At 28.3% G+C, this 20,078-nt stretch overlaps 2 protein-coding genes across 3 annotated transcripts; both read right to left on the reverse strand.

Annotated features, from left to right (window-relative positions):
- Positions 1–1,095: 1,095 nt before the first annotated feature.
- Positions 1,096–3,169, reverse strand: LOC127256873 (heavy metal-associated isoprenylated plant protein 24-like). Its single transcript, XM_051283095.1, has 2 exons — positions 2,814–3,169; positions 1,096–1,568 (listed from the first exon to the last, which is right to left on the reverse strand). The coding sequence occupies exons 1-2, from the start codon at positions 2,965–2,967 to the stop codon at positions 1,273–1,275; spliced, it is 450 nt and encodes a 149-aa protein (XP_051139052.1). The 5' UTR covers positions 2,968–3,169; the 3' UTR covers positions 1,096–1,272.
- Positions 3,170–6,038: 2,869 nt separating this feature from the next.
- LOC127256883 (aspartic proteinase-like protein 1) lies at positions 6,039–12,703 on the reverse strand. 2 transcript variants are annotated; one of them, XM_051283110.1, is made up of 11 exons: positions 12,191–12,703; positions 9,685–9,823; positions 8,937–9,178; positions 8,637–8,861; positions 8,059–8,194; positions 7,913–7,977; positions 7,698–7,797; positions 7,038–7,095; positions 6,815–6,886; positions 6,585–6,734; positions 6,039–6,356 (listed from the first exon to the last, which is right to left on the reverse strand). In XM_051283110.1, exons 1-11 carry the CDS (start codon positions 12,487–12,489, stop codon positions 6,289–6,291), a joined length of 1,554 nt encoding a protein of 517 aa, XP_051139067.1. In that variant the 5' UTR covers positions 12,490–12,703; the 3' UTR covers positions 6,039–6,288. The 2 variants fall into 2 exon arrangements, with proteins under 2 accessions (XP_051139067.1, XP_051139066.1); XM_051283109.1 differs by lacking the exon at positions 6,039–6,356 and having other exon boundaries at positions 6,391–6,734.
- Between the last annotated feature and the right edge of the window lie 7,375 nt (positions 12,704–20,078).

The following is a 20,078-nucleotide window of genomic DNA, read 5'->3' on the forward strand; positions in this document are numbered from 1 at the left end:
TTGACCGGTGGGGGAGCCGTAGGACCATAGCTTTCTTTACTTTTTTTTTTTTAATAATTTACTTAATTAGTTTGTCAATCATTTTTAACTTAAAATTTTTATTTGTATCGTTTTAATTTAAAAAATATACATGCTACGTTATTTTTATTTTAATCCATAATTTTATTTTTTATATTAAAAAAAATATTCTTCAAATATCATACTATATCATATATCAATAAAAGTAATTTTTTTATATTTACAATTCATATTAATTTTTTTAAAGAAACAAAATAAAAATAGATAAATATGCAAAAAATAATAATAATAAAAAGGCAATCCCGAGAATTGGCTTAGGATTTTATATATGTTGAAACAACCCAACGTCAAATTTACCAACTCAGTATCATTAATGACCCTGAGTTGGAAATGCCCTTACCATAGTTTGTGGGGCTCAATATGAAAACCGTCGTGTTACCACCATGATGGAGGTTAGATGTTAGACTTGGTCTTGTGTTAATTTGATCATGTTAATAAGCACACTAATGTGAAGTAACTAGTGTCTATCACAAGACAAAAAAAAATATATGTTATGTTATATATCGAATTATATAACGTGTTAAATTTTGTGTTAATACTTACTCCGTCTTAGTTACTGTGTCTACCTTTTTTATTTCTATATGTTTTTTTTTTGAAAAAAAAAAATAGATACTTAGTCGCATATTAAATTTTTTAATTTATAATTTTTTTAATTTTAATTAGATTAATTAGTTATCTTAATTTTAATATAAAATTATTTTTATTATACGATAATTATTTTCACTAATACATTCCTAATTATTTACTAATTATACTTCTCCTAAATTTTTGTGTCTATAGTAAATGGGACACCGGGACGGAAAGTATTTTTTATGTGGGTTATATATAGTGATGTGTCGTATAACCTGAGTATTGTGTTTAAATTAAAATATATTGTGGTATATATAATTATATAATGTATTATCAAAATATGTACTATATATTATATCAAAATGTGTTGTCCCGTAAAAAATGACTTGGTGGTGTAGGGGTTAGACTATGTGTTTGTTGTAAAAAATACATTTTTTTCACAAAACATCACATCAAATATTATTTTTATGTCAAATCGAAAATAATTTTTTTTCCAAACTCATCAAAAGAAACACACCCTTAAACACACAAACATACATACCTATATATATTATATATAGAGAGAGAGAGAGTGAGAGAGAGAGTCTACAATATATATATATATATATGTATATGTATATATATCTACATAATAGAGCAGGCGTGGGGGTTGTCATCGCTGAACATTTGGGCGTATTTCTCCTCGACAGGGTTGAGAGTGCCGACGCCGGGCTCGTCCGTGCCCCTCACGTGATTAGCAGGAGCCTTCTTGTCGTAGACTCCCGGGGCGTAGGGATGCGCCATCAGCTCGTAAGGCACATAAGGCCACGGCTCGCACTTCTTCCCCATCCTCTTCGCCTTCCTTAGAACCTTCTTCGCGTCGACAAATCCGTACACCGTCGCCTTCTGCTGCTTCCAGTCCACCTCCACCGATCTTGCTCCTATAATCATCAATAATTCAATTCGATTGAAAGAATAATGTTATAGAACAAAAAGAGAAAACCCTAATTTATTTTATTTATTTATGCTTAGGATTGATTGAAATCTCTTTAATTTGTTTATAAATGCCTAACCTTGATGTAAACTACAATTCTTGTGTTGAACACTTAATATTGTAATTGACGATATGATATGATGATCGGCAACACATAATTTAATTATGTTAATATAAATATATACGTAACAATAGTCTATATGCATTATATAAATCTAAAGATTCCATCTAAAGATCTGAAATGTTAATTAGGATTTCAATCCAAAACCCTAATAGATTACGACCGCTTCAAACTAAAACATCGACAAATGTTAATTAGTTCGATCTAATTTGTAGTGTTACAATATACTTACTCCATTGAAGTCTTCCTAATGAAGCTCTAGTTCGACGTTCTTATTTTTCGAAGATCGAGTAGCAAAGATAACATGTACACACATATGTGTACATACTTATGTCACTACAAAAAAATATTTAATTAACTACAATATTTTTAACTACGAAATATTTTTGTAGTTAAAACGTGTCATTTAGCAACAAAATTTAATTTCGCTAAAAGTATATTATGTACTACAAAATTAATTTCGTCGCTAAAATTTTTTTGCTTAAAATTCTAACTTCATAACAAAAAGGTTTTAGCTACAAAATTATTTTTCATAACTAAAATCATTTGGCTACAAAAATCATACATATTATGTTGCTAAAACTCTTTTGTTATAAATTTTAATTTATAGCAAAAGAGTTTTAGCTACAAAATCATATTTTTGTAGCTATATCTCTATTCTTAATTTTCATTGCAAAAAAATTTATTTTTTGTTACTAAAGTCATATTTGTCGCCAATGACCTTTACTAACGCGGTATAGGTGACGAAATGAGTTTCATCGTAAAAATATTTTTGCTATGAATTATGCTACGAAAATTTTTTTCAATTAAATTTCAACTTTATTGTAGTGGGTCTATACTTCAATTTGATGTATAAAAACCCTAATTACAATTAAGCTATAGCTAAATCGCTTTCATTGAATATAATGCAAAAATGATGGATATATATTGCAAAAACCATATTTAATCAAACAATTTGATAAAAGTTCAGCATTTAACAATGTTTTAGGCATAATATGAAAATAATAATAATAATAATAATAATAATAATAATAATAATAATAATAATTAGGGTTTGGAGATTCGATCAACCTTTGAGGGTGGAGAGAACATTCTTAACATTATGGCCGCAACCTTCGCAATCCATTCGAACCTTGAGATCGACTTTGTTGAGCTGCCTCTTTTTCTTCCTTCGGGCAGCGCTAAACACATCCGACAAGAAATCAAGTGTCCCTTCGATTCCCATTTTTTCTTCTTTATTTTCGCGACAAAAACGATCCTTTGTATGTGTGTCTTCGAGGGGGACAAGCCCTAATCTTTTTCTTGACTCAAAATATTATAGCAAGAGTTGTAGCTTCTAAAGACCAATGTACAATGTGATATAGAGAACAATATTTACGACTTATATATGGAAGGTTTTTTTTTTATTGGTGTGGCGATGAATTTTGTGTGGCCGGAGAAATTTATACTTAGGGCACATGGAAAGTAAAAAGTGTATTATTCCGATGAGTAAAGTTGGAGGGTTACACTCAAAAAGTTTGGACCAAATTTTTTAGGCTTTTATTAGTTTGGAATATTTCGATGGTGTGCTCTCTTTATTTAGATTTTGTATTTTTGTAGATCTAGATTTTATTTTTTTTCCTTCGTCTACTCATATAGAATCATACTTGGTGCGTATCATTATCTACTTTCAATATGTTTTGTCATTACCCGCATTCACTTCAAAAATTATTTAAAAATATATATATATTTTTCATTTTAAAATAATTTCGAGACGATATAACTCTAAAGCTAATCGTATTGTTCTAAAAAAATAGATGATATGAATTGTCTTACTAATTTTTAAAAATTCCATCCAATTATAGGGTATTATTACTTTGTGGATTTGGAATTAAGGTTTTGTTGAATTAGTGTAGTTTATGGTATCATGTGATTAGGATTTTGTTAATTAGATGTATCTTATAAAGTTATACATCATGTGTATAATTATGGATTTTTGTTTATTTTATTTAACTTACTATTTGTGATGAAAGTTTTATTTAGTATATAACTTATTATTATTTATAATTAGGGTTTATGATAATCATACAATATAACAAATTGCCAATAGTGGGTTTTTTTTTTTTTTTTTTTTTTGCCTTAAGTAAATTTGAATGAATGATATCATGAGTTACTAAGCTCGATAACCATATCATACTTTAATTTAATTTAACTCGAAAATTGTAACAATGCCTTATTTTTTTATATGTGTGTGTCCTTTGGTCCATGCAAGAAATATATATTTTAATTTCTATTTTATTTGCTACATATATGTATATGTATATAATGAGAATGTTATGCATGGTCGAATTTATTGCCTTACTCATGAAGGTATGAGAATGTAAAAATATGTTTTTATTTTTTATTCTTTTTTTTTTTTCTTATTATTATTTCACTATCAGAAAAAATGACAAATTCTTTAAAGAATTGGATAAAGGTAATTTATTCTTGGCTGGTTCTACTATAGTATATCAATTTGGATATGGCTGTCACCGTTGCCGTCAGATCATGTGACACGTGGCAATGAATAGATGGTTGAGATGGTCACATGTGGAAAGAAGCAAGAGTATTGACTGAATTCTTTATGAATTATTTGTGGTAAAAAATAATATATCGAAAATAAATATTAAATGTAATATAATAGTAATATTTTATAATGAAGAAATAAGAAGATTGTGTTGGTTGTGAATTTTTAAGTTTTCCACTATTTCAAAATATATATATATAAAAAAAAAGTCATCAAATGTTTAATTTTAATTTATATATATATATATATCGTACTAAAGTTTAATTTTACTATTCAAAATTTAAATTTAAAACATACAACCAAACACACCAACTTTTGGAGGTTTTAAAGTTTTTGAAGAATTTTAAAAATAAATTTTTTAGGTATTTTAAGTTCATACCGTACACATTATACATGGATATCATACCCTATACCAAATGCAACCAAGGGCATCAATAGTGTGATCCTTTTGTCAAAAACAGCACACACATTTAAAAAAAAAAAAAAAATAATATATTACACACCTTCATTATTTTTATATTACCTACACAATTTTCTATAATCCACGTAAATATATATATATATTTTTTTTTCAAACCATTTCACAAAAACAAACGGACCCTTTCACCAAACATAAGAACAGTTAGGCATAAAATTTTTCCGTAGAAAAACTTAACATAAACTAAAAAAAAGAAAAAATTGAATAGTCTCATAGCATCAAAAATTTTTGTCTTATCAGACCTAATTAGTAGACTATTAGGTTCACCTAGAGCTAATTAGTAGGCTATTAGGTTCACCTAGAGCTGTTAAACGAATCGAGCCGTTCGTGAACTCGACTCGGTTCGGTTAAAGCTCGTTTGCAAACGTTAACAAATCGAGCCGAACAACATAAACAGGCTCATTTGATTAACGAACGAGCCCGAACTTTGATCGCGAACGTTCGTTTAAATAATATATTTATTATAAATATTATATATACATATAAAATTATAATTTATAAATAAATAAAACATTAATTTAAAATATATAAATAAAATAATTTTAAATTTTCTTTATAATTTACATATAACTTTTAAAAAATAAGACAAACGAGCTCGAACGAACTCGAATGAACTTAATCGAGCCTAAACGAGCCGAACACGAGCTCAAACAACAAAAAATTCTTAACGAACCGAGCTCGAAAGCTTAACGAACGAACACGAGCCTTGTTCGCGAACGTTAACGAACACTTAAGACTCGACTCGACTCGACTCGACTCGGATTGTAAACAGCTCTATGTTCACCTGAAAATTTATTCAGAGCGCACGTGAAGGGTAGCAGTTACGAATTTCCACTTTAAATCGGCACATTTATTTGTAGATAATTTGGCTTAGACTATACGAAAAATTCTTAGAAGTATATTTTATTTTTGTTTTATCAGTATTGTTTATATTGCATTTTCATTTATATATTTTGGGTCATAGTAAGTGTCGAATGAGCTTTATATATACATATATACATAAATATATAATATAAAAATGCACATCAACTACTCTTTAAATGGTAGATGATAAGTTCGAATCATTTTATTTAAAAGATACCTATTGACGACTGCATATTATTTATATTAAAATATAAATATGTTAAATGAACTAACATCAGGTGACATTTAGAAACAAATAGCTCATATTTTTATTTCACTCAATGCTGTAAAATAAAAACACAATCTGTAGTTTTACAATAACCGAAAGTATTCCTAAAAAGAATTATATTCAAATACTTATATAACTCCGAAAAAATATTATATCAAATATTATTTAACTTTACTATTAACCAAAATTTTCAAAACTCTAAAACTTTCAAAAATCATATCTAACCGCAGCTAACGTACCTTGTAGTGCCAAGAGGACGACGTCAATGTCGCCCCATTCGACCCGAGAAAAAAGAACAAACAAAGCTAGCCATCCATAACCACCTTACCCTTTGCATCTATCTACTCATCCTTTAATTTTTAGCCAAGATTCTTCAAAGATCCCACACGATTCATCCATCCCGGAGCCTATCCGAGAAGGATCGATGAAGGAACGAGCAAAAATAAAATGGCGAAAGATCTAAAAAAAAAAAAAAAAAGAACTTGAATAGGCCCCAAATAAAAGTTGATACTACAACCAATGGTAAATATTCTTCGCGCCAAAAACAGATATACATGATATATATATATATATCGATTCTAGACTGACCTAAATTTCGACATATAATTTATATATATGCAATCCAAAGTAAAACTACGAGCAGAAAAGTTATCAAACAATTCTGATAATGAATGATAGGGCGGAAACCTGGCGAGTGACTTGGAGAAGCTCTCCCAGCCAAAGCAGGTGCAACTGCACGGCTATGGTTGTTTTGCTGCTCAGTCGTTGGCAACGGATTTGGAGATGCGCCATCGCTGTTTGGGGATGGAGTCGAATGTACTCCATCAATATCCTCACCTGGCATGAGAAAAATAGTGAAGTGTGATCGTAGCGAAAATTGAATGAAAATTACTGCAATAATGGAAATATCAGCTTACAATTGGAGGCGGACCAACCGAGCTTCTGCTTTTCCCAATCAAAAACTATTCGATAGCCCATCATTAAGTTCTCTGGACAAATGTTCGGCACAAATTGTTGGAAGGATTAAATAGAACTAAACATAAGAAGTCACCAATCTTCGAAATAAATTAAACTACATTTAGGTGTACTTAAACCACAAATAGGAAAGTGAATTCTTAGAAGTGAAGAAAGTGTACTTACGTCCAATGAGGCCGATATTCCCATCTATCCGCAATATACCCAAACAACGTACATCGACCTGCATAAACATTCCCCTTTTTAAATACTCAACTATAACTTTAACTTGGCTCGTTAATCGTAACAACATGCTGAGCTAGAGGTCAAAAAAATACTCAGAAAATTTGAGCTCATTTAATCAATTAAAGAGCTTGCTCGACTCACTAAAAGCTCTAGTCAATTCGGGTTAAAGAACAGAGCTAACTATCATTACTCAATCATTGCAATGGATAGTATAATTATAGTCGATGGATATATTTTTAAGAAGAATAAATGAATAAAAATACACTCAAAACACCTAATGCCCCAAAGGCAACTTACACGACAATTATATAATCACTATTCTTGCTTGATTTATTTGTACTCGTAGAAACACTATACCCAGCTTTGTCGAACTAATATCAGCTTAGTATCCAATCAGCATCATATTTTACATCAAATCAAACACGTATTTCAATTAAGTTACCAATCACTAATCTTCAAATTAACACAGAAAGATCACACACTTAAAGCACTACACATGGATGTATGTGACCGGACGATTAAATTGGGCTAAGAAAACAGTTGATGGTCGTACATTATACTAGTTCGACAGAAATTGAAGAGAACCATGCAAATACACACCTCATCCTCAATAGCATGGAATGTAGGATTTTCAACCACAAAAGTTTGGTTCAAAGAGAACACAAGTTTCAGGCTTGGGATGTTCGGGCCTTTGAGTGCACTGTACGAGAAAGAATGGGCAAAACCAACCGTAAGTAAAAAGAGCAAACTGCTAAAGCTACCGTAAATAATTCCACATATCAAACAGAGCAAATGCACACAATATGTATATTTACCTAGCCTGATAACAATAATCAAACACGTCATAGGTAGTCCTCGAAGCATTTGCTTGTCTGTGAAACTGAAGATGGAAAAGAGATTTCAAGAACTCCTCAAAGCAGATATTCATGTCAAAATAAGATTGATGGACAAGAATATGAACCTCAGCAACAACTTGGTCGTAGCTGTCATCCGGAAGAAAGGTGAAAGTCGACCCAGTATCAACTTGTGCTGTGTTCCCAGTTTGCTTCAAGCAGGTACCCTCAACACAATACATTTCCACTTCAACAAAGTAGGCACTGTAAGGAATCAAGCAAAATTGTTAACGTAAAGTGGGCACGGGCACCTAAACTGCATTGCACATATAATAAGGTGGGTGTCAGATTGCGTCGGGTACCAAAAATTTTGGGTTAGACCTTTTCATACTAAAGCCTGAGTTGAAAAAACAAAGTACCAAGAATTTCGAGTGCCCCAAAAGATATATATGTATATAACACATTAATATTTAGTGGTATTTAAATATTTTCTTCTTACGTATGGTTTCTGTGATTTTTTAAGCAATCACACTGCATAAATTGATAATCAAACATACCCATAACGTTTTAATAATAATTTTTTCTTAATATCGATGCATAAAATTGAAAACAAACTTTTGATTCACCCCAATCTATGCATGTATATCTTAGTTAAAGAGTTAAGGAGGCCAATATAAGGCTGTTTAAAACGAAGACCACAACATACCGTTGCTCTGAATCTAAAAAGGAAGTGGATTTTTGAGATGGAGGCCCTCGGTCCCCAATGAAGAGCCGACCAGAGTAGCTCTTGTCATAACAAAATGACAATGAGTGAGGAACAAAACCAGACTTTGCAAGCAAACTTGGAACTGAAATGTCGCCAGGTCCCAATCCCATTACACCATCAGGTGCAATTCCCTCTAAATACTCACCACTTTGCCTGCTGCCGCAGCTGCAATCAAGGCAAGAAACAGGAATAAATATTAAGAATCAGGAAACAGAACTTCGCATAATCAGCTACACACACCCCACAATTACTGTTGCACGGTCAGAGCTATTATGTGTATTTCCTCCCGCTGAGGCCAAATGTAACAGATCCTCGAAAAGAAATCCCGAGCTCGAAGTGTCATCAGACATATATTTGGTAGCGTAAGGGCAATGCTCCTTTGGAGTGTTACAGTTAGGCGCCATTTCGCACAACTCATGGCTGCACGGTACCTGCTTGCTACTACTGGAATGGGCCGGGCTATACTCTCCGAGTTCTTTATCCTGCACAGAAGATGCCCCAAACACAAGGGAGCACCTGCCAATCAATCACTGAAGAATTAACAGCTAAACCTAGTACAGAGATCCGACCACCATATAAGGTTTCGAGTCTTAGCATGCACAAGAAAAATTGTGACTCGTGAAGATGTTTCAATGAAGAAATAAATTTTGATTCTTGCAAATTTTCTAGCAAATTATTGTGTTCCCAATGTAGCGATTGAGAAAAACAGTCACTAACTAGAAACTCAAGTAATTTATCCATTCATACGATATTATATCAGTTAATATTATGAGTGTGGGAGTTCAAACTTTGAACTCAAGATCTCCCACTCTACACTATGGTAATTAACCTCGTCTTTTTAGTAGCTTGTATTGATCGAAAATGTATTTTATATCTATTTATATATAGTTCTCTGGCAATGCATCCAACAGAGTATAAAGGGTTCATTTTTCGACACAAATTAACAATAAATAGACAAGAGGATCCGATGTGAAACCAGATAGCATACCAACTTGTTATAGTTGCTCAACGACAGAGGAGCACACTTAACACAATCACATGGGACCCAAAACATATCACTTCCAGTGTCCAGGGCTACGAGGAAAGAATTGTTTGGCGTCCCAACATTGATCCAGGCATAATGCAACCTGAAAATTAAAAACATATATCATCATCCATTGCATTACAATTTACAACAAAATTTAGAAGAGATGATGTGGTAAAAAATTAAATAATCGACCATCACTGACCAACTAACTCCAATAACTCACCTCTCATCTATTTTTTGTTTCCATATATTAAAAATAAAGTAATGATATTAGTCTATAATAAGAACACAGAACTCAGAATGCATAGTACTTAGACTATAATAATTATTTCATCCTATTTATATATGATCTCTTTCTTTATTTACAATTTTCATCCAATTAAAAAATAGGTATGTATTTTTTAGATTCCAAAAGAAATAAGGAATCCAGGTTTAAAGGCACCCGGGATAAGCTTCATTAAGGCAATGGTTGTTGATGAAGGCCAGAGATATTCCTCGACCGTATCTGCTTTATGCTTACCACAATATGTCTATCTTTGCATCATGTTCAATATTCAACAACGTAAATTAAATACCCCTTTCCATTAAAGTTTTTAAGAAAGGAAAATTCCTTGAAGCAAGCAACAAGTACAGAGACAACAGCCATGTATTAGATAAATTTCCTGGGCCACGATTTATGCTTCTTGCTACTTTTAATCTGCAATACTTTAAGTTTTCGAACCAATTCTCAAGTTGTCCCTCTACATTACCGATCTAGCTGTATACAGTTTGAGGTTGCTATCTATGCATCCTCATTCCAAAAGTTATCAATTATGTATAGATGTCCGTGACTCTGATTATCTAGCATCTTGAAACTATTTATCCACATCGAACATGTAGCAAAACCCTCATGTGTTAAACTTGAGAGAAAGTAATGAGAATGGGGTGGTCAGTGAACATACAAGTTGGAGCACAATGTAATGAAATTCAACCACCAACCAAATTATAGCCAATCTGATTTTGACTCCATAGTGAATTGATAATTGTAATAGACTAATTAATGATACACAAAAGATTCTGTAGTAAATTGCTCGATTTTATTACAAAAGAATGTACGGATTCAAGAGCTAGTTAGTTAGAAGACATATATTCAAAACAATGACCGGGCTTATTACCATACAATTCATTGATCAAATTTCTTCTGCCTCGTTGGTAATTTGGGGTGTACATAGTAAAAATGTAATATTATTACACCACACTATAAAATAGGAAATCAGACGAACTTATGTTCCATGTTCGACTAACCTTTTGTAATGGTGGCAATAAATCACCTGCTTATATTCGAAAGTAAAAATTAACGTTTCATGATCAACATATACAATGACGGTCATATCTAGATCTTAGTCGTGACTTCTAATCGAAGGTTTTGGCATGCCGCTGACACTATGGCCATTACGTCACTTCCATTCATGCATATAGATGACGAAACTCATTAGAGGATTCAGATTACTAATTGTAGGAAAAAGGTCAACTTGTTATGCGGTCACCAAAATACCTGTCTTCAAACAACAGTTTGCTTTTCGCTTCGCTGCGTGTGACGCTAGACGAAAATTTTGATTTATCTATATGGCTATAGATAGCTTCTTCCTTTCTTTTTTTCCGATTCTCTCGTATTGTCTGTATGCTTTACTTTACACTTTTTGAGTTGCAGGCAAAACAGACTCACTTAGTTTGAGCAGCTGCTTACGTAGTTTAGGATGGCATTGCACCACTGTCTCTGTATTTATACTGTCCCCCAACCCCCACCCCCACCCCCACCCCCCCACACCCCAACTTTAGATGTGACTAAAAATGAAGAGAAAAAGGAACCCTTCATCCCAGTACACTATAATTCACAATGCCAATATCAAGCTACTCCCTTGTTTTAATTTCCATTTTCATATTTTCAATCTACAGTCCCACATCTATGTTCTATTCCAAAAAATCATGTCAACAACCATTTCCCCTCAAAAAAATTTCGAATGATCAACAAAACCACTCTGGCTAATCCTCATCCAACAATAACAATCAAACTGAATGATCAAAAGCCACCTTTGTTTACACTTAACAAAACTTCAAATCTCAATAGTAATTCACTGAATTGTTCTGTATCTATTTAATCATTTCAACACTAGACCCACAAGAATAGGAAAACCCATGATCAATCAGTACAATGCCCAACTCTAACATCCAACAATCAAGTGAAGATCTGAGAGTATTTTATTTAAGAAATCAGCAGAAGAAAGAAAAAAAAAATTAAAATTAAAAAACCTCAAAACATCCATCATTTTTACAAATATGGCTTCCAAACCCTTTCTGCAATCGTCAGAAACAAAAGTTGCAAACCACATTCCTCCATATAGCAATCAAATATTCAAAAAAAAGGAAAATCCAAAGCGCAAAGGCATTTGAGGGAAAACCAAAACCTAGTAAGTGAAAACAAGCTTACCAACCCATGTCATTGCCATAGTTGGAAGTCTGGCCACCCTGAGAAACCACCAGAGTTTGATTATTAGGCCAAAGCCTCAGCCGCTGGCGCTGCCGCCTCAAATCATTCCCCAGAAGCAACCTCATATGCCGGAAGCTCTTCCTCTCCGGCCACGACGCGGTTCCGGTCCCCATCAACAAAGCCTGCACTTCATCGGAGAACCTGTGGATGAGCCTGGAAGAGTAAATGCGACCAGCTACAAAGCTGTCAGTGGCGAGCAGCATTACTAAAAATGCAGCGATGGGATGGGTTTTCCCCATGGAGATTTGGGAGTGATTGGAAGCGGCGAGGGGAAGGGAAGGGAAGTAGAGAAGGAGTAGGAGAGGTTTGGATTGATGCGCGTAAATGCACGGTGCTTACATTACATTACATATCAGCTTGACAGCTATGGGAGTTTGTTTCTTCTTCTTCTTCTTCTTCCAGTTCCCATTACAATTTACAGTACACCTCCCTCTCTCTCTCTCTCTCTCTCTCTGTCTCTCTCAACTTACTTTGCCTTCTCTCTTTCTTTTACTTCCCAAATTACCCTTGTATTATTTGATGTGATTTTTAAATTCTCAGCGGTTAAATAAAATTTACTTAGTCCGTCCCTAATTATAAATTACAAATTTTAAAATTAAAAAAAAAAATTATGTAAGATAATAAAAATAAAAATAGTAAACAAATTAAATATGATAGATGGTGTATTTTTTAAAAGTTATTATATTAAAATATTATTTTAAAAAATTAATTAATAATTAAATTCAAAATTAATTTCAAATTATTTATATTTATTTGCTTTCAATTTTTATTTTTTTTGTTTAAAAGATCGTTGCAGTTGATGTGGGATTTTTTCTTTTTTTACTATGAATTATGTTCTTTAAATATTTTATTATAATTATAATAAAAAAATAAAATAATTTATAATTAAAAATATTCATATTTTACTGAATTATATGTTACATCTATAATAATTCTATGTTGCATATGTGCTTAATAGAACATATCAGCTCAAAAATAAACTATCATTGATTATTTTATTTTTAATAAATACATATTTTTTTATAAAATATCTTATTCAAATATTATATAAATAAATTTTTCAAAAAATTAAACAAATTTTTTTTATTTTAATAAGTATAACAATACAAGCTTTGTAAAAATAACTAAAAAAATATTTCATCTCTGCCTTTAAGATCACATTTGTATATTGTATAATTTTTTTTACAAATATCTTTCTATTAGTATTAAGACACTGATAAAAAAATATTTTTACAATTTTTTCTTAATTTATACTACGTTTTAATGTAATAATTATTATTCAAATATCAATAAATAAACAAATGGACTCGTACAGCCGAACAAAAATAGTATATTTTAATATAACAATACAAGCTTTGAAAAGGAATTATATTGTTTGATTTTGGATTTGAATTTAAATTAAATAATATATTAAATAACAGTATCACTAAGATTGTTTTGAAATATATGAAATAGTTTTTTTAATTATTATTGATAAATATTGTACAAAGTTCTACCAATATACTCCCTCCCTCTTATATCTATATATATTCATTTGTTTCTTCATCGAGTTTTAGAAATATTAATATTATATTGTGATAAAATAAAAATAAAAATATAAAGACTAAATTAACCATATTAGTATTGTATTATATAAAGGTAATGGCATTTGTGTAATATATTGTAAATTGAAAAGGTGTTTGTAATATTAGGTAGATAGTACAATTACTAAAAAATAAAATTGATACTTTGTTATGAGACGGATTAAAAATAGATAAATTGTTAAGGGATTGATGGAGTATATTTTTTTTATTTCAATTCAATGTATATTTTTATCGTTTATATTTCTCTCATTTAAAATTTGTTAATTATAATAAAAGTAACTATATTTAAACACCAAAATATTTTTTATTTTTATAAAAATATTTACTTTTTTACTTTCAAAAGTAAAAATATCAATATGATCATGTATATTTCCACTAATTAATAAAATATTATTTTTTTATTTCACTCTAAAAAATATATTGAATTAGAATGAATAAATCATATTAGACCCTTAAAATTCCGAAACATTTATCCACCTATTGTGATGTGTTGATAATTAAACTTCAATAAATGTAGGGTATGTTTTTTTTTTTTTTACCTTATTTATAGATAATTGTGTAAGTAATATAAAAATAGTAAGTGTATGATATAATCTCCGTTTTACATAAAAATGTTTATTTTTTTATTTTCTAATTTTTCCTTTTTTATTTTTAACATATAATAATTAATTTTAATCACATTTTAAATTTCATAATTTATATTTTTTAAAATTTTAATTAAAATATTTAATTATTTTAATTTTAGTATATAATTATTTTTATTAATGATTATTTTTAATAATACACTCTTACTTACCCAAATTCTCATGTATATAATAATATAAACATTTTTAGTGGGACAAAATAAATAATAATTTTTTGGAAATTATATATTATACGTTTTCACAAAACAAAGAAATTTGTACTTTTTATAAATATATATAATAATAATAATAATAATATGTTGATATATTTAATCAATTTAATAAAATAATAATTAATATAAAATATTGTTTTTTATATTAATAATATAATGTTTTATATCGAATATATTTCAAACTAATAATTAATTTTTATAAATAAATAAATAAATAAAATATTAAGGGTATTATTGTCAATTCCATTGATATATGGTCTCGTGGGCGTGTCGCTCTATGCGAACGGTGCTCCCCTACAATGTTAAATAATTAGTTAATTGTTTTTTTTTTAACAAAAGGAAATTAGAGGACACGTGGCAGTTGGTAGGGACGGACCATGCCAGCCTCTCTGAGTAATGAGTCACGTCATTGTGTGGCGACGTCTGATTGGTCCCCTAATAAATAGTAAGTTCTATTTTTATTAGTTTTTAAATTATAAAATTATTTATAAGCACAATTGACTCGATACAAAATTAAAAAATAATAAAAAATAAAAGAATAATTGAAGATATTATTAAAATTTAGTTAAATTAAAATAAAATAAAAAGATAATGTAATAAAAATATGATACTCCTTTCTGTCCTCCGTCTCATATAATTTGTCTTTATTTTTTATCTTTGTCCGTCTCACATAATTTGTTCTTTTTATTTTTAAATATAATTATATACTTTAATCGCATTTTAAATTTTATAATTTTTTTAATTTTAATTAAATTATTTATTTATCTTAATTTTAATTTTAATGCATAATTATTTTTATTAATATACTTTTTAATTATCTATTAATATTTGGGGACAGAGCATTTGTTTGGTCAAGAAAGGACTTGGAGGAGAGGAAAAAATTTACAGTTACCTCTTATATTCTTAATATTATATATTATAGTATTTTTATTTAATTATACATAAATTATATTATATGTATTTTATAGTTAAAAATTAGTTATGATATTTTCAAATTATATAATATTGTTAATTTATAAGATAAAATTTTATATTCATTAGATTAAATTATTTTTCATGTAATCAGTTAATTTAAACGTTAAGATAATACTCCCCTTCATCTAAGATAAATTGTCCTATTTGTTGTAGATATTATAATTTAGGTAATTATAATTAATAAGTAATTAAAAAATCTATTAATAAAAATAATTATAAATTAAAATTAAAATAACTAAATATTTTAATTAAAATTAAAAAAATTATAAATTATGAAATTTAGAATATAACTAAACATATAATTATATTTAAAAAAATAACAAATTATACGGGACCGATGAAAATAAAAAATATTGACAATTTTGTTAAAATTAATATTTCTTCCGTCGTGCAAAAATACAGACATTGCATGGATGGAGGGAATAATAAGACAAATTTAATTGATAGATTAAAAAAAAAATATAGTATTATATTGTAATAACATCCGTTGAATTATAGTATTGATAAACATATAGTAATAGGCCGCAATTGATTTATGTCAATATAATATAAATATATTATGTGAACGGACAATATACACTTTAAAAATTCTATTTTTTTTTAACAAAAAATTTATACATGTATATTAAAAGAATATTAATATATCATATATATATTCACTATTTTATATTTTTTTATACATTTTTTCATATTTTATATATATAAAAAAAATATTAATTTAAATTATTTCACAAAACAAATACATTCTAATTGTCTACCCAATATATATTATTATTAATTTCAACGTAGAAAAATATATTTGTATAATACATTTGTAAGTATAAACTATTAATATATAGTTTCAATTAGGAAAAAAATCAATTTTAGTCATAATATAATCAAATTTTATCAATTTTGGTCCCAATATAAAAAATTCATCAATTTTAGTCTCATTATAAACAATTTCAATCAATTTTGGTCTCATTATAAACAATTTTAATCAATTTTGATCCCACCGTTAAAAAATTAACAAAAATTGCTGACGTGGACATAACGGAAATTGTACATGGCCGTGTAAGCTGCCACGTCACATCCGTTATTTCCACGTCAGCAATTTCCGTTAATTATTTTTTAACAATGGGACCAAAATTAATTGGAATTGTTTATAATATGACTAAAGTTGATGAAATGTTTTTTATCTTTGGATCAAAATTAATAAATTTTGATTATATTACGATTAAAATTAATTTTTTCCATTATATATTATATCCTTCGATCATCTGTTTTCACGTGACAATGAAGACAAATCAATCTATCCCATGATATAAAATAAAATTTAACACTTTTTCCAAATGTACCAAACTTATTCAAATTATATTATTAAAAAATGACATCTATAGGACCAAATAGCATAATTATATCTATAAAATATCTTCTTTCCAGGTAGTGAAATGTACTTTACAATAAAGGGTTATTTGTTTATTAATTCCTCCGTCCCACGTAATTTGTCCCTATTTTCTATTTTCGTTAATTCTACATAATTTGTTCATTATTTTTTTGAAATATAATTATACACTTTAATCTCATTTTAAATTTTAAATTTTATAATTTTTTTTAATTTTAATTAAACTATTTAGTTATCTTAATCTTAATCCACAATTATTTTTATTATACGATAATTATTTTTACTAATACACTTCTTAATTACTTACTAATCATATTTTACATAAATTCTCGTATCTATAGTAATAGGCCCATAATTCATGGGACGGAGGGAGTAATATTTATATTATGACAAATTATAATAGTATTATATATATATGAATTAATTATTTAAGCAATGGCTACACTAACATCGAGTCACTATCACTTACCATTATATTATGAAATAAAATAAAATGAAATAAAATGTTAGGTTAGTGATAGAAATCCTATGGTGATAGCACATAACAACTACTTACTTGTCAAGAGCATGTTGGTTATTATTTAAAATTAAATTTCTTTTAAATTTAAATAATCTCTCTGTCATTCAATTGTATATTCATTTGACTTGGCACGAATTTTAAGAAAAATATGTAAGAATAGAAATTTTTAATTTTTTGTAAAGAAAAGTGATATTTTTTTATTTAAAAAGAAAACGGAAATAAATTTGGATGACAATTTAAAAAAAAAATAAAAATATATTTGAATGACTGAGGAAGTATAAAAATTTAAAATATTTATTTATTTATTTAATATTTCAGGAAAAAAATAGTGATAGTGATGAAAAATACGAGTTTGTTTGTTTAATATTTTGATTTGAATTTTTTTATATAATGTATAAAAAATCTTATTGATAATTTTGAAAATAAAATTTTATTTTGAATATTGAATTTTATAAAAAAAATAGAAAAAATATATTCACAATTGTATCGAAAAGAAAAAAATTATGGGCAACCAAACCTGAAGTTTTGAATCAAATCCAAAATATACAATTTGGGTTTGAATAGCATAATTGTTGAATATGATCTTTTAAATGAAAATTTATATGTTATTACTATAAAAAAGATAAAATAAAATAAAAATATATAAAAATTAGTTGTATTAATTCAAAAGTATATTCCATTTTATTTCAACATTTATTCTCAATTTTTTTTTTGAAAAAAATAAAGTTTTGTTTTCGAAATTTGATTTCGCTTTTTTTATTATTATTATAATCATAATTTTATGAAAAATATATATTTTCTAATATTCAAACAATTGTTTAGAAAAAAAAAATACACAGGTCTGTTGGGCTCGGTTTCCAAATAAAAAAATTTCTAATTCTATTGCATTATATTTCATAAATTATGCTCCCTCCGTCCATCACAACGTACACATTTATTTTTGACGCAATATTTAAAAAATAATAGTATTTTAATTATAGTGGATAGTTAAAAATATTGTAATGATATTTTTGCCCTTATTTTTTTTTTTGTGTAAAAGTAATGATGTGATGTGAAGTAAGGGTATTTGTGGAAAAAAGTAGGTATTTAATGAAATGTTTACTTTGTAATTGGACGTTTCAAAATAAAAATATGTATGTTTTCTAACTGGATTGAGGGAGTATTATTTTTCTTTACATAATAATCCCTCCGTTTCAACACTTTGCAACATTTTTTTTTGTCCCAAACTCATTGCAACATTTTCAAATTTAGAAATAATTAATTATATTTTATATATATATAAATATAAAATTCACTTTATCTTATTGCATCACTCAGATAAAAAAGTAAACATATATTTCTCTCTCCAATCACGTCACCTAATCTTTCAAATTATCTCAAATTACTCTACTTAATACTATCCACCTAAATTCTTGTGCCGAATTCATATGTTGTACGATGTTGGGGACGGAGGGAGTATTTAAATAAATCTTAATTGTATTTTTTATGAATTTATTTCTTTTTATATTAAATACGGAGAATTGAGTTGGTGATATAAAAAATAATATTTGTTGGTAATATAAAAAATAATATTTTGTGTTGAATTTTTAATTTTTTTAAACGAATCAAGTATATTCTCTGTCCCACTTAAATTGTCTACATTTGCTTAGGTACGGAGTTTTAGACATTGAGTAATTAGTAAGTAATTAACAAATGTATTAGTAAAAATAATTATGATTTAATAAAAATAACTATAGATTAAGTTTAAAATGACTAAATAGGTTATTTAAAAAAAATTATAAATCATGAATTTTAAAATGGGATTAAAGTGTATAATTATATTTTTTCTAAAAAATGACAAATTACATGGACAGACGAAAATAGAAAGAGTGGATAAATTAAGTGGGACGGACATAGTATATTACATATACTGAATTAATGTGTATATATTTTTAATATTAGGATTAGTGATCAATAACAAATAGAAACGTAAAGTAGACACAAATTTATGCGATTATCAACAATGTGTTGGTTACGTCCACGGGCAGAAACGGAGAACAAATTTACTAATGACGGTTGCGTTAAAATTACATATTACATTAGAGATTAGATATTACACATTTCATGTCTAAGTCTATTCAAATAAACTAAAAGAATACATCAGACGGGCTCAATCTAATACCAACTCCAAAGTCCAATAATGCATACTTCCGGGCCGACGGCCACTCCACGGCCCCAGACCCAGGCAAGGGGACGCCCTCTCGACCCCGACTCGCTGACCGAACAGGATCCCATGAAAACTCAACGAAATGGTAAACTAAATTTAAGACATATCAACATTTTTATATACGAGTCATGACAAAATTGTGTCGAGATAATATAATATAATATATATGTATATATATTATATATTCGAAATAGTATTGGAAGAAATTTTATTGTGCATACAAACTCAACCTAATTTTACATAAAAAAAAAAAAAACAAACAAACAAAAAATACAAACAGAAAGACATTTGAAGATTTTATTAT

This window comes from Andrographis paniculata, unplaced genomic scaffold, assembly GCF_009805555.1.
Source record: "Andrographis paniculata isolate CXL003 unplaced genomic scaffold, ASM980555v1 Contig57END, whole genome shotgun sequence".
In the NCBI taxonomy this organism is placed as follows: Eukaryota; Viridiplantae; Streptophyta; class Magnoliopsida; order Lamiales; family Acanthaceae; genus Andrographis; species Andrographis paniculata.